General features: G+C 45.8%; 1 protein-coding gene across 1 annotated transcript in view; it reads left to right on the top strand.

Annotated features, from left to right (window-relative positions):
- The first annotated feature begins 5,585 nt into the window (after nt 1–5,585).
- FDX1 (ferredoxin 1) overlaps nt 5,586–15,226 on the top strand; it is a 54,513-nt gene continuing 44,872 nt past the window's right edge. The window contains exon 1 of the mRNA XM_050928518.1: nt 5,586–5,765. Within this exon, the coding sequence (XP_050784475.1) occupies nt 5,602–5,765 (164 nt within the window). The 5' untranslated portion in view covers nt 5,586–5,601. The remainder of the gene's footprint in view (nt 5,766–15,226) is intronic.

Below are 15,226 nucleotides of genomic sequence, written 5' to 3'. Positions count from 1 at the left end.
TGAGCCTGTATGGTTCACATTTGCAAGCTTCTTTACCCACAGCTATTAGGCCTAGAAAGCTACTTTTCTTTAAACAGTTAAAGTTCTCACATGATCCCAGACTCCAAGAGCTGGAGCTTTAAGAAAACACACACCAGATGTTGCAAGAGTTAGCAGCACTGCAAGAACCACCATTTAATATGCTGATACAGTTTGCATGATCCCAAGATAGCATAGGGAAGGAGTCAACCCCAAGTTACCTCCTGTTCCAATTACATCGCTGATGGGACAGCCTAGCTGACCTGTAAACTGCAAGTCTGTACAGTGTCGCAAGTGTCTGTGTACTTAGTGGTTACCCTACAGTTGGTTTTATAAATTTTTATTAGAGTATCCACAATTAGGTAGTTATGGGTGTATTGTTTTGAATGGATCTTCAGACACCTGAGTGCTTTATAAATGAGCTCTATTTCTAAAAATATACATATTGGGTTATGTAATGATAGCATTTGTGACTTTATTCAATAATAAATAACCATAAAAGTGCTGGGTTTTTTAAATTACAAGTAGTAGCTTCTGACAAAAGCACAGCTATATTAATTGCAATGTGTTGGAATATCCCAAAGTGACATTTCCACTACATGCAGGCTGTATTCCTTGAAGGAGATTTTCTTGCCAGTTCTCTCCACTCACAGTTCTCATATGAAAAAATATACTGTTTAACCATTGTAAGTCTTTCATTTTCTATTTCTTGAAATTTTTTACTCCATACACTACCTCTGAAATGTAAAATACTGTTTAGGGGTGTTATAAGCAAGGCATATCCCTTTCTTGGTTGCTATGCCCCCTGGTGGAGATGCAAACCTCTTGCATGGTAGGGGAAATCACTAATGCACAGCACTTTTTCTAAACATCTTCTGCACATATTTAATGAGAATCAGCTCAGTTAGACTAATACTGACTTGCTGCTTCCCAGATCACTATTTTTCAATGACCAGTCCATGGACCAGCACCAGTCCCTGAGATCTCCCTGACACAGTTTAGGAAGGCAGCAAGCTGGTCGCAGGTATCAAAAAGGTTGAAAAACACTGCCCTAGATTAGAGGACCATACAAGGAACCAGGGTCGGCTCCAGGCCCCAGCACACCAAGCGGTGGAGCCACAGGAGGTCCACCGAAGCCGTGGGACCAGTGGACCCTCCGCAGGCATGCCTGCGGGAGGTCCACCGGAGCCGCAGGACCGGCGACCGGCAGAGCGCCTCCTGCGGCATGCCGCCGTGCTTGGGGCGGCGAAATGTCTAGAGCCGCCCCTGCAAGGAACTACTTTTCAGAGTTCACTTTTAACATTCTGTTATTATCATTGTTCATATGGCAAGTATTGTCATACCTTTGCTGAGTGGAATCAGATCTCAGAGGTTTTGCTGGTTGACTTCCACTCGGGAGGAGAAAGAGTCTGAGAATATTCTTAGTGTAACTTGTTTTATTCACAAATATATGCCAATCCTGGAATACAAGTGGTCACAAATGGCATACAGGCAATCCCCTCTTCCAGGTATTTCAGTTCCAACATCAAAGCCCATGGAACAACTCTGCCTCAATAATTGACTCTAGCTGGAGATACTAAGGCAGATAGCAAGTTCACGTGATGCTTGCCACAGATCTCCTATAGAAACTGCAAGAGATAAACAACCCCACAGCATTTTCTTCCAAGACTAAAAGTTTCTTCACAAGCAAAAATAAAGAACTATGTTTAACTGGGGTTCTCAACTGGGGTTCTGTGAGCCCTTGCCATAATAAGATTACATGATGGTGGGAAAAGTTTTATCAGACTGGGTACAGAAGACTGGTCTCCTGAGGCTGGGGCTTGCCTGGTGCCCTTCCTATAAAAGACAGGAACAGAGCTGAGGTCAGTTTGCTAGGATCTGGCCCCAGGAGGGAAAGGGCAGCTGACCTGTTAGATTCAGAGGATGGTGAGGGTCCTGCTGCATACTGGAAATGGGGCAATGGGTGAACCAGTCACCCTTGGAAGAATGGAGAGTAAAGAGGACTGTCGGCCTCTGCAAACTCAGTGACAGGGGATCTGGGGCCAAGGGACCAGGGCCGTAGCAACAAAGAACGTGACCCCCTCCGAACATATGTCTGGGGCCCCTTACAATGCAGAAACTGGAATGCGGTATTTGTTTTATACAATATACAGGGTTCATATTATGTATACATAGGCCTACAGTGTACATGTATTCCGTATTTATGCAAAGCGCTTCTTTTGAGCCTTGTTCTCCGCAAATTGGTTAATCAATGCGTCATAGTCCAGAGATCTGGCAATCTTGTTTTCGACTGAGATAACTGCAAGCGCAGAAAGCCTGTCATCTGTCATGGTTGAGCGCAGGATATTCTTGATCAGTTTCATTCTGCTGAAGCTCCTTTCAGCACCAGACAGTAACTGGTGTGGTCAGAAGAATTCTGATGCAAATGTAAAGATTCAGATATATCTCCTGAAGGCTGTTCTTGTATATGTACGTTAAAAAATTGTTTGCCGTGACAAGTCCTCTCTCTTTCTCGATGACATAAATAAAACGATTCAATTCCATTATGAGTTCGTTGGCATCAATGTCTCCCATTTTTCTTCCAAAATTTTTGCTGTGATTCTCCAGTTCATTTTCTCTGTGACACTGCTTCAGGCTGTTAGCATTGTACAGAAATCCAAACAACTTATACCACTCCACGAGTTGGTCAAATCGCAACGAAACAGAAGATATGGCCTGATCAGTGAGAACAAGAAAGAACTGCGATTTGAATTTTTCTTCGGCAGAAAGACGACTCGAATCATCAGCACATTCGTAATCAAACATTCTCTTCTTACGTCGCACCCTGGTTTCTGGAAACACCTGCTCAATACCCATATGCTCTGCTATTTCATGTGCATTTGTGACAACAGAGTTATATCCTGTATTTCGATAGTCTTCCAAAAACTTCATTGTAGCACCGACTTCTGCCTGCAGTACGTCAATTGACACATCTGGTGACTGAATTAATTTGCTGGTTTTATTGACGTGAAATAGTATATCGTACCACGTGTACACAGTCAGAACAAAAGGCCACGTAGTAACATGGTCTAAAAGTGCACCGGCTTCTGTTGCTGTATTGCCATCTTTCTTTTCGAGCGCATATTCTCGCAAAGATGACAAAGCATTGCACAATTCTTCAAGGTGATAACGCAATGGCTTCACAGCATCAATTCTCGACTCCCAACAAGTGTCCGATAACCCTTTAGCAGATATTGGCATATGTTCTTGAAGTATATCCCAACGTGAAGGTGAAGAAGAAAAGATAACGTATATTCTGTTAATCAGACCGAAAAAGTCAACGGCATATTTCAATGACTTTGCCGCATCTGAGATCACAAGATTCCAAGTGTGAGCTCCACATGGTACATACAAGGCACGGTCATTTATTTCTAGCACGCGGGCTTGAACTCCTTTATTCTTTCCTCTCATATTTGCGCCGTTATCATAAGCTTGGCCTCTCATGTCAGCAATGTCTATTCCTAAGTTGTTTGCCTTTTCAAGAAACGCTTCCAATAAGCCCTCGCCAGTTGTTTCATGAATATTAAGAAAACCAACAAACGCTTCACGAATATTGACACCATCTTCACCGTTGCATTCAACAAAGCGTAACACCACAGACATCTGTTCTTCATGTGACACATCGGGAGTACAGTCCAAAATAACTGAATCATATTTTGCTTTTTTAAGCTGCGCTATTTTGGCCTCTTGAATGTTACTGGCAACAAGTTGAATCAGCTCGTTTTGGATCTGTGGACTGAGGTACTGAACATGTGCCTCTGCCTTCTTAATCCTCTGTAAAAGTTCGCTGAGGACAGTATCATACTTTGCAAGCAATTCAAACAGTCCCAAAAAGTTGCCATTCGAAGGATCACCGAGCTTTTCATTACTTCCTCGAAATGCCAAGTTTCTTTCGGACAAGAAAATAATGTCATCAACCATGCGTTTGACAACATTTCTCCAGAAATCTCTTTCTTTCAGAAAGGCCTGCAATTCAAGTTGGTCAATAGATGTATGGTTTACTATGCCTGACCAAAGGTCAAACCATTTCACCATACAGTCTTGATGACCTTTGCCTGTTTCATGCTGCTGAAGTCTTTTTGACAGTGCTTTCCAAGCAGATGTTCCACGACGTAGCGGTATGTCGCCAGTGCCAAATAATTTACAACAAAACAAAAAATGGCATCTTTCTGAACTGAGTACATTAACCATGAACGTCTTATTTTCTCGCCATTTGCCATGGTTCGATAGAAATGAGTACTTGTGAACCTCCGTCTTTCCTCGTTAAATGGAAATTGGTAACTTTCATTCTGCTGCGGTGGGCCATGTGCAACAATGTCACACACTTGCCTGTCCGATATTATAGACGGCCAATCTCCTGGATCATCAGTCAGTGGTTCAGATTCAGATACTTCTTTCCCAGCAGCAGCTGGAATATCTCTCACAGTTTGTTTGGTAGAACAACTGGCTTCACCTTGGACCTCACTTGAAGCACTTCTGGATACTTCTGGATACGATTCGTCGCTGCTAGCGCTGTCCGTTTCATGTGCCTGTACCTGTACGTTGGATTGCAGCACAAAATACGTTGACAACTTTGGAATTTTCTCAAGTTCCTTCTCGGCATCTTTTGCTGCCTTTCGTTTACTAGCTCCGCTCTTATACATTCTCTTGGACATCACAAAGCACGCTTCTGCGTTGGAAACGATAAAAAACTAAACAACTAAATTAATAACATTTATCCGTCGACCGCCATTATGAATGCAAATACACATTCTTTGAATGGGTCCAACTAAAATTCGAAACTGACTGACAGACAACTGATGTAGCCAATAGCATTATGATGTATCATAATGACTTCACGGTTTTGTCAGTAAAATCGACATGGATTGTGCAATAGCGTCAATAAATGTCACTTACCTAGTTATACCTTACATTTTTTTTGCCACTTGTAGGGGCCCCCTTCCTTGCAGGGCCCCCTCCGGTCGGAGGGTACGGAGGGCGCTCGTTACGCCTCTGCAAGGGACTGAGACGCTAGCTCCTGAGAGCTGGGGCTCATAGAGGTACTGTGCAGTGGCCAGAGAGAAGCAGTGGGGGCTGCAACAGTAGGTAGGGGCATTGGAGGGCTGCATGTGGGGGCAGCCAGAGAGGTGACTGGAGCACAGAGGCTGGACCAGCGGACAGGGGAGCTCAGGCAGTAGGTAGGGGGCTTAGGGCGGGGTTGGAGAGGGGGCCGCAGCAGCAGGCAGGGAGCCTGGGATCTGGGATACGGCCCAATACGCTCCACAGCTTCAAGCAAGGACACACAACGCAATTTGCGTAACCTCGGCTGTAGACTAGAAGACGGCTCTACGGATATTGCGTATTCCCCGCACAGGAAGAGGCGATTGCTCTGCGCATTTTGCGTACCAACCGTCAACAGTCACTTGCCACTGGAGCGAGGACTACACCCCGCAGAAGACGTAAGTGCCTTGGGGAATAGCCGTAGCTTGTGCCGGTTGTATAAGCGGGTGGACTTTACTCACAGTGGGCGGGGCCGGCTGTGTTTCGTTCCTGCCCGCTCCTGCCATGGCTGCTCCGGGCACCGCGAGTCTCCTGCGGGCCGCCGCGGCCTCCTCCCGCCGCTGGCTCCTGGCCGCGTCCCGGGGAGCCGCGGGGAGGCCGAGCGGGGACTGCGTTGCTGCCCGGACACCGGGCCGGTTCTTCGGCGTCTTTGCCCGGGCGTGGCTCAGGTAAGCGGGCGGGAGACTCGGTGGATCCCCACCCCCCCGAGGGGCTTCCTTCCCCGCTTGCTTCCTGCCTCGCCCGGCGCCTCTGACCCTGCCCGCGGGTAGTGCCAGGCCTGGCGCCCTGGGCTCGGCGCTGTACGGGAGCCGCCTGGGAGGTCGGCAGCTGCCGGGGGGAAGCGGCGGCCGAGCCTAGCGTGTGAGCTGGTGCCGGGACTGGGGTGGGCGTGAAACGTGTGAGCCGGGGGCGGGGACGTGTTAGCATCATTCCTCTGTCATTACCATGCGCTTTCCCGGGCGGGTTTTCCCTCCCCCGGTCCTCGCTTGTTAGAGCCACCTCTCACACCCCAGGCCGGAAAGCGTCGGTGCGGGTGGGTGACAGTTATGCGCAAGGGTTTGCAGGATTGGGGCCTTACGGTCCGGATTGTCCCCGGCATGTACACTGGTGGGTGTAATTAAATGATTTCTTCCTCTGGAAGAGCTGTGGGGAATTGCTAATGTTCCGCGCCACAACCAGCAGAGGGAACAGGATTGAGCAGTAACTCCAGGGGTCATAAACTCTCTTGGGTGGTATCTGAATAGTTGCACAATACCAAAAATTACTCACTTTCTGTGGACAGAACTTGAAATGCTAGCAGAGCTAAAACCAAATTAAAACTAAAAAAATGATTTTCCAAAATCTTCTGCTTTAAAAGAGAAGTGGCGGAAGCCTCCAACTAATTATATTAAATACTGAGATGTTAAATGCAAATTAATTTCAGAGCTAAAAATTCCTTCCATTGTGCAAATAGCCTTTCTTAGAGTTGTACAAGAATTCCCTTCTTTATACAGTAGTGTCCACAAAAACCATTGGAGCTGCCAAGTCTTCCCTCCTTATTTACAAACTACATAGGGTGTTTTAAACTGGCTTCAGCTTTATTCCAGTGCATTCCTCAATGATGAAATGCTAAATCTCGCCAAGGTGAAAGTATTATTTATATATTGTTCACCTATTAAGTATCCCAACCTGTACCAGCAAGTCAGGCAAAACCTGTTATTGGTACTCCACTTTCTAGTTAAAATGTCATGGGTAGATAACTATAATCTCCTCTGTGTCTTCATTAAGGCAACCTGATATTAGTTTTAGAAGTTCAACTCTGGAAGTCACGCAAACATGCTGGAGATCTGTCCTAAACGAGGCAGGCTTGATATCTAGCCAGCTAAGGAAAGGTCTAGTTCTTGGCAAGTCTAGAAATAAAATAATTGTACCATGGGGTGATCTTCTTGAGGCTTTTCTTTTAGAAGAGCAAACAATGGCACTGAAATAAATACAATATTTGTTGCAATTTACCAAATGACAAGAAATTGTATTATCACTGTTTAGATTTAAAAAATCCTGTATTGACAGGACAAATATGCATAATTGCTTTGCTTTTTAAAGTAGTACACTAAATCCTCAACTTTCATTGGAAGTAGATTTTGGAATCTCACTCTAATTAACCAGAGGTCTCAACATAATGTAGCATCATTGTTCAAAGAAACACTCTTTTGAAGCCTCCTGATGAATGGGAGAAATTGGCTTTCTCAATTTATTGTCTGTTTAGGCAGGATTCTGCAGACACTTATTCATGTACACCTCTACCTCGATATAACGTGACCCGATATAACACAAATTCGGATATAACGTGGTAAAGCAGTGCTCCGGGGCGGGGCTGCGCACTCCAGTGGATCAAAGCAAGTTCAATAAAACCTATAACACGGTAAGATTTTTTTGACTTCTGAGGTCAGCATTATATCGAGGTAGAAGTATACTTAATGCCAAGCAATAGTCCCTTTTGATTTAAAGGCATGTGTAAATGTTTGCAGGATTGGTGCCGGAGATTATAGGCTGATTAGACTCTCCTGGCACTACCATTATACAGATTTAAAAAAAATAAAATAAAATCTATATAAGACTTTTAAGTAGAAGAGCATTTGAACTCTTGATTTCATAAGACATGCAACTATAGCACCATCTACTGTTTGGTCTGCTTTGTTACTAAATATTGTTAATTCCTAACTTCAGGTTTCAGAGTAGCAGTCGTGTTAGTCTGTATCCACAAAAAGAACAGGAATACTTGTGGCACCTTAGAGCAGTGGTCCCCAACCTTTTTGTGACCAGTAGCACATTCATGTTTTCAGAAGAGTGTGGCGAGTGCCAACAATTTTTCAAGGCTTATTTTGTATTTGTACATTAAATAATACAAAAAACATATTTAATATTACATAATATATGAATCCAGAGAGCAGCCGGAGAAAAGCCACGAGGACAGAGAACACTGGTGCCTGCAGCCCTGGAGTACTCTGTCCCCGGCAGGCATGGGGCCCCAGATTCTCTTCTCTGCTGGGCCCTGCACCTTCCTGGGACCAAGAATACCAGTGCCTGCAGCCCCTGAGTTTTCTGTCCTTGGCAGGCATGGGGCCACAGCTTCTCTCCCCTGCTGGGAACTAGGCAGGCCCTGCACCTGTTGGGAACAGAGAACACTGCGCCCACAGCCTGAGTTCTCTGTCCCCTGCTGGACACTCGGCAGGTGCACATAAATGCCCTGGTGGGCGCCATGGCACCCATGGGCACCACATTGGGAACCACTGCCTTAGAGACTAACACATTTATTTCAGGTTGTTTCCCTTCCTTTTTTTATAGATCTGTGCTCAAGTTTAAAAGTTAAGTTATGGCATGATCCCGAAGACACTTATGCACTTAATTTATTTTATGCATATAAATACTGCCATTGAACTTCAGCATGTGGAAAGTTTGTGTATGTAAATGTCTGCAAGATCAGACTTTGACAGTTAAAGCAGATTTTTTTTCCTAGTCACTGACATGCCCATTTACATTACAAATACATGTTTACATTTTAAAGTATTTGAAATTCAGCTTTGGCCTTACTTAACTGAGGCCTTATCTACACTACAAAGTTGCAGCGCTGGTGAGGGGGTTACAGCGCTGCAACTTAGGATGTGTACACACCTGCAGGGCATTACCAGCGCTGCAACTCCCTGTTTGCAGCGCTGGCTGTACACCCGGTCGTGCCTCGGGTGTAGAGGATCCAGCGCTGGATCACCAGCGGTGGTCATCAGGTGTAGACACTCACCAGCGTTTTTGTTGACCTCCGTGGAATAAGCAGGTATCCCAGCATACCTGAGGAAGCCTCTCTGGTAATCAAGCAAACTCCACTGCTCTCCAAGCAGGTCTCCTTCCCCGCGGTGTGCTCTGGCGTTCCCCGACCCCCCGTCCAAGCAGGTCTCCAGCCCTGCGGTGTGCTCTGGCGTTCCCCGACCCCCCCCCCCTCCAAGCAGGTCTCCTTCCCCGCGGTGTGCTCTGGCGTTCCCCGACCCCCCCCCCCTCCAAGCAGGTCTCCTTCCCCGCGGTGTGCTCTGGCGTTCCCCGACCCCCCCCCCCCTCCAAGCAGGTCTCCTTCCCCGCAGTTTGCTCTGGCGTTCCCCGACCCCCCCTCCAAGCAGGTCTCCCCGCGGTGTGCAACAGCGCTGCAGCGTGGCCACATCTAACACCGCTTGCAGCGCTGGTTGCTGTAAGTGTGGCCACTCTGCAGCGCTGGCCCTATACAGCTGTACTAATACAGCTGTAACAACCAGCGCTGCAAAATTGTAGATGTAGGCATACCCTGAGGTATGTTGAGGAATTCTTGACATTCTGAATAGAGAGCTTCCTCTTACTATCAGAGCTTTTGCCTCAGTACTCCAGGCTTCCTTTTCCTCACTGGGGGAAGTTCTGAATTTTGTTTTCTTCTGGGAAGTTTTAATAAAATTAGAAAGCTTGTCATCTTGTCAAATTTAACTAGAATCACGCACTACCTACCTCTTATGTAGTACTTGACATCAGTAGATTTCAAAGCACTTCATGATTTTTGTAATGAATAGTGCAAATTTAGCCTTAATCCTGCAAATCCATGCAGGTTCTTTAAGTACACAAGTATTTCTGTTGCTGATGGGACAACATGCATAATTTAAAGTTTGCAATATTGGGGCCTAAAATAAACTTGTGCCCACTAAGAGGGTATGTGGTCGCCTCTCCTAGATTTGTCCAGCTTTAGAGTTGGACAGCAATCGCTTCCATGGCATTCAAGAACAGTGCTTCTCAACCAGGAGCAGAGGTGGATTAAGCTTTCCTGGGGCCGTGGGCCAGAGCAAGTGGGGGGGCCTTCCCCACCCCTTCTGCCTGAAGCCCTGCCAACAGCCCTACCCCTTTCTGCCCTTCCCCTCCATTCTGCCCCCTCCCAACTGCAGCACGGCAACCCCTTTTGCTCCTTTCTGCACCCCCCACCCCCCAACTGCATCCTCAAGACCAGAGAAGCTCTGTCCCCACAGCCTTGGGGCCGCAGTGAGGAGTGAGAGCTCCTCCAGTCCCAGGGCTGCAGCAGGGGTCTGGGTACTGGGGCTTCCCCTGCCACTGCCCTGTGCTTCTGTGGGGGACCAGGGTCAGGGCCCTGAGGCTTCTTCTGGCTTGGCGCTTCTGCTGGAGAGTGGGTTGGGAGTGGAGGCTTGTCCTTCTGCCCCACATCTTCTGATGGGGTCAGGGGCTTCTAGTGGGAGGAGCCTTTCCTGTCCTGTGGCTGCTGACTGGGTCAGGTAGCTGCTGCTGTGGGGGCAGGGGCTTCTCTGGTCTTGGCAGCTGGTACTTTGGGCTTTGACTGCTGGGAACCCCGTTGGCCAGGGCCCCATGGTTCTCAGTGGCTAATCTGCCACTGGCCAGGAAGGTTCTGGCAAGGGTGGGTCTCGAAAGACAATCAGGGAGGGATTGTCAAGGCATCAATTTTATTACAGCGTAAAGCAAAGAATCTTGCTTCCTCACTGCGCGCAGTTCTTGCCCTTCAAGGTCAAGGTCCAAACAAAACATCCTTAATCATATCACCATTGTGAATCTGGAGTGCCAGGATGCTGCTTTGAGGTACAGTGTGTCATATATATACATTCAAAAGTTCTTGATTAATAAGTTCTTTACTTTGCTCATTCATTGGGCTTTGTATGTCTGCAGCCAGCTTGTGTTGGAATGCTCGATCGTGTTCCCACGTGATCTCAATGTCCACCTGGTTTCAGATGGATGCTCTGTCTCCAAACCACCCTGTTGTATCACTAGTGGATAGGCTCCTGAGGCTTTGCCTTTGAATTGATTTTGAGTGCTTTTACTTCTGCATTTCTATCACAAAGTCTTTCTAATAGTCCTTTATCATTTTGCTGTAAAATTAGCCAAGCTATGGTGGACACAATCCTTTTGGCAAATGCAATGAAGTCAAGTTAAATAATGCAGGTACATGTATACATTATTGTACAGCACTTCTTTAAGGGGCCTTAATACAAATTCATGACTGACTCCTGCCTCCACCTTGAAGTATTCTGAATTTTCCTTTTCAATAACCGATATTTGTGCTACCATTATTTCTACTCTTTGTGAAGGGGTGAGGCCAGAAGGCTATAGTAAAGTAGTGAGGAACAGGTATGTTTAGCCCCAGGCTAAACAAATCCCTGGTACCATGGTAACCAAATGGCAGTTGCTTCAGGTTAATCAAGACACCTGGGGCCAGTTAGTCAGTGAGGTGAGTGTGTCAGGAGCTGTAGGAGGAAGCCGTGCTGTTAGAGGAACAGAGCAGTACAAATCCATATCAGGTGCAAGGAAGGAGGCCCTGAGTGAACAGTGAAGGAAATATTGAGTGAGGACTGCTGTCTGGAAGTGGCCTAGGGAATTATACATGTCCTATTTCCAAAAAGTCAGCTTCCATAGCTGCTACTATTAGGGTCCTTGAGCTGGAGCCTGGAGTAGAGGGCGGGCCTGGGCTCCCCCTCCCTGAGACAGGTTAGATCACAGAAACCCCCTTGGGAGCTGCCACCCAGTGTGCCAAGACTACTTTTACCTCTGCTTTCCCTGCCAGCACAGGACTCAAGCACCCTGTCTTGCTGAGCCAGACACTCCCGTCTGCTCTAACAAAGACTGAGGGTCTGAATTACTTGCCTCAAAGCTGTAGGTTTACCTGAAAGCAGCTCACAGAAGTGTTCCTGTCTAACACTCAGATGCTCAATTCCTAATGGGGTCTTGTCATAAACAGATAGCTAAGGGTTAATGTCTCTTTCACCTGAAGCACCTGACCAGAGGACCAATCAGGAAACCGGATTTTTTCAACTTTGGGTGGAGGGAATTTTGTGTCTGAGGTCTTGTGTTTTCTGTCTGCCTGCTTTCTCTGAGCTTTGGAGAAGTAGTTTCTGTTTTCTAATCTTCTGTTTCTAAGTGTAAGGACAAAGAGATCAGATAGTAAGTTATATGGTTTCTTTTCTTTGGTATTTGCATGAATATAAGTGCTGGAGTGCTTTGATTTGTATTCTTTTTGAATAAGGCTGTTTATTCATATTTCTTTTAAGCAATTAACCCTGTATTTTGTCACCTTAATACAGAGAGACCATTTGTATGTATTTTTCTTTCTTTTTTATATAAAGCTTTCTTTTAAGACCTGTTGGAGTTTTTCTTTACTTCAGGGAAATCGAGTCTGCACTCACCAGGGAATTGGTGGGAGGAAGAAATCAGGGGGAGATCTGTGTGTGTTGGATTTGCTAGCCTGATTTTACATTCCCTCTGGGTGAAGAGGAAAGTGCTTTTGTTTCCAGGACTGGGAACGGAGAGGGGGAGTCACTCTGTTTGGATTCCAAGAGCTTGTATCTGTGTATCTCTCCAGGAGCACCTGGAGGGGGGAAGGGAAAAAGGATTATTTCCCTTTGTTGTGAGACTCAAGGGATTTGGGTCTTGGGGTCCCCAGGGAAGGTTTTCCAGGGGGACCAGAGTGCCCCAAAACACTCTAATTTTTTGGGTGGTGGCAGCAAGTACCAGGTCCAAGCTGGTAGCTAAGCTTGGAGGTTTTCATGCTAACCCCCATATTTTGGACGCTAAGGTCCAAATCTGGGACTAAAGGTATGATAGGTCTGAACCCAAATAAATCTGTTTTACCCTGTATAAAGCTTAAGCAAGGTAAACTCATAAGTTGTTCACCCTCTATAACACTAACAGAGAGATGTTTGCTCCCCCAGGTATTAATGCATACTCTGAGTTAATATGTAAAAAGTGATTTTTATTAAATACAGAAAGTAGGATTTAAGTGGTTCCAGGTAGTAACAGAACAAAGTAAGTCACCAAGCAAAATAAAATAAAATGCACAAATCTATGTCTAATCAAACTGAATACAGGTAATCTCACCCTCAAAGATGCTTCAGTAAGTCTTTTTCTCAGACTGGACACCTTCCAGGCCTGGGCACAATTTTCCCCTGGTACAGCTCTTGTTCCAGCTAAGGTGGTAGCTAGAGGATTCTTCATGATGGCTCCTCTCTCCTCTTTGTTCTGTTCCACCCCTTCATATATCTTTTGCATAAGGCGGGAATCCTTTGTCCCTCTCTGGGTTTCCACCCCCCCATCCCCGTCCCTTCTCAATGGAAAAAAAAACAGGTTAAAGATGGATTCCAGTTCAGGTGACATGATCACATGTCACTGCAAGATTTCATTGCCCACTTGCCAGCACACAGGTATACAGGAAGATTTACAGGTAAAACACACCCATCTGCAGACAATTGTCCTGGTTAATGGGAGTCATCAAGATTTCAAGCCACCATTAATGGCCCACACTTTGTATAATTACAATAGGCCCTCAGTTATATTTCATATTTCTAGTTTCAGATACAAGTGGTACATTTATACAAATAGGATGATCACACTCAGTACATTATAAGCTTTGTAATGATACCTTAGAAGAGACCTTTTGTATGAAGCATATTTCAGTTACATTATATTTACTCATTAGCATATTTTATAAAACCATATAGACTGCAACTGTCACACTCCCCTCCCCGGTTAATCACTGAGACTAGGAGACAACAGAGACTCTGCGAGGGAGGGTTGCTTCTCCTTACTTCCCTTGCTGGCTCATGATGAAAATGGCTCAGTAAGCTGTGACCCTTGCCTCTAGAGAGAGAGAGAAGGGCTACCTGGAGGGTCACAGTAAGCCTCTGAGGCTAGCAAAATCTGCCAGGAAATGCGGGACCCACGGAGACAAGGACAGAGCTTTGTCACACCTTCCTGATTCCAAAAAGGGTAATTATCAATAAGCCATTGTTTGATTACATTTTACAGGGAACACAGAATGTGTCATGCCCTGCATACCTTGCATGCATATATGGAAAATTCAGGATACCATTCCCTAAATAGGGATTGATCCTACAATTCAGTCCTTACACAATAGCCATGCTTTCGCTTGTCTTTGCAGAATTGTATGCAATACCCAGTGGCATTATTTATTTCACACCTCAACTGACTTGGGCTTCTTGCTGTTACTTCAATGAGAGAGGCTTCCTCATATTCCCAAACTTGTATTGTTGTTTCTGCGTTTTCTCACTTTTAGATCCTGCTTCTATTAGTACCAGAAACTGCAAGGCTGGCTATTTTGTATTATAAAGTAGGGGCTTCCATACCTAGGTGCTGGAAAACAGGTGCCACTCCCCCTCCCCCTCCCCCAGGGTTAACTGCACCATCACTCTGTCTCCTACTTGCCAGTCTACATTTTGGGCTTGTTTGTTAAAGCATACTCTGGTTTTGTCATGATTCTGCCCCTGCTCCTCTGCGATACACATACATGTCTTATAAATTTTCCCCCAGCTGTCTTACTCATTGTTCTGTGATCTACCCTTCCTTCATTAGGTTTGGCATGGGGACAGTGAACAAATGTTCAGGGAGTCTCATCTCTCTACCTGTCATGACAGTAACAGGAGAGACACCAGTTTTATTTTAGATCCCTCTTAAAGCCATAAGAATAAAAGGCAACTTTTCATCCCAGTCTTTACCTGATTCGCACACCACCTTCTTTAACATTTTTTATCTGTTTGTCTTTTCCACCAAGTCAGAAACTTGACGTGGTAGTGTACCTGAAATTTTTGCTCTGTTTCAAGTATGATGCAAGCATCCTTCTTTATCATCTCAGTGAAGGTTGTTCCTTGATTATTGTCAGGGGCATTCCCCACCTGGAAAAGACTAAAGCCTCTCCAGCACATCTTCAAAGATCTACAACGTATCCTGAAAGATGATCCCCCACTCACACAGATCTTGGGAGACAGACCTGTCCTCACTTACAGACAACCCCCCAACCTGAAGCAAATACTCACCAGCAACCACACATCACTGAACAAAAACACTAACACTGGAACCTATCCTTGCAACAAAGCCCGATGCCAGCTCATTCCACATGTCTATTCAAGTGACATCATCATAGGATCTAATCACATCAGTCATACCATCAGGGGCTTATTCAGCTGGATATCTGTAAGCAGAATCAGGATGAGCTCTACCCTGACATCTGGTGGTGAATTATGGGGAGTGTGGAAAGCAATTTTAGGTATTTGCATTGGCACACCCACCCCACCTAGCATAGCCCACGGCAGCCTGGGATGGTTATTTTGACAGC

Source organism: Gopherus flavomarginatus, chromosome 1, assembly GCF_025201925.1.
Source record: "Gopherus flavomarginatus isolate rGopFla2 chromosome 1, rGopFla2.mat.asm, whole genome shotgun sequence".
Classification (NCBI taxonomy): Eukaryota; Metazoa; Chordata; order Testudines; family Testudinidae; genus Gopherus; species Gopherus flavomarginatus.
This window is presented reverse-complemented; position numbering and strand designations above follow the sequence as displayed.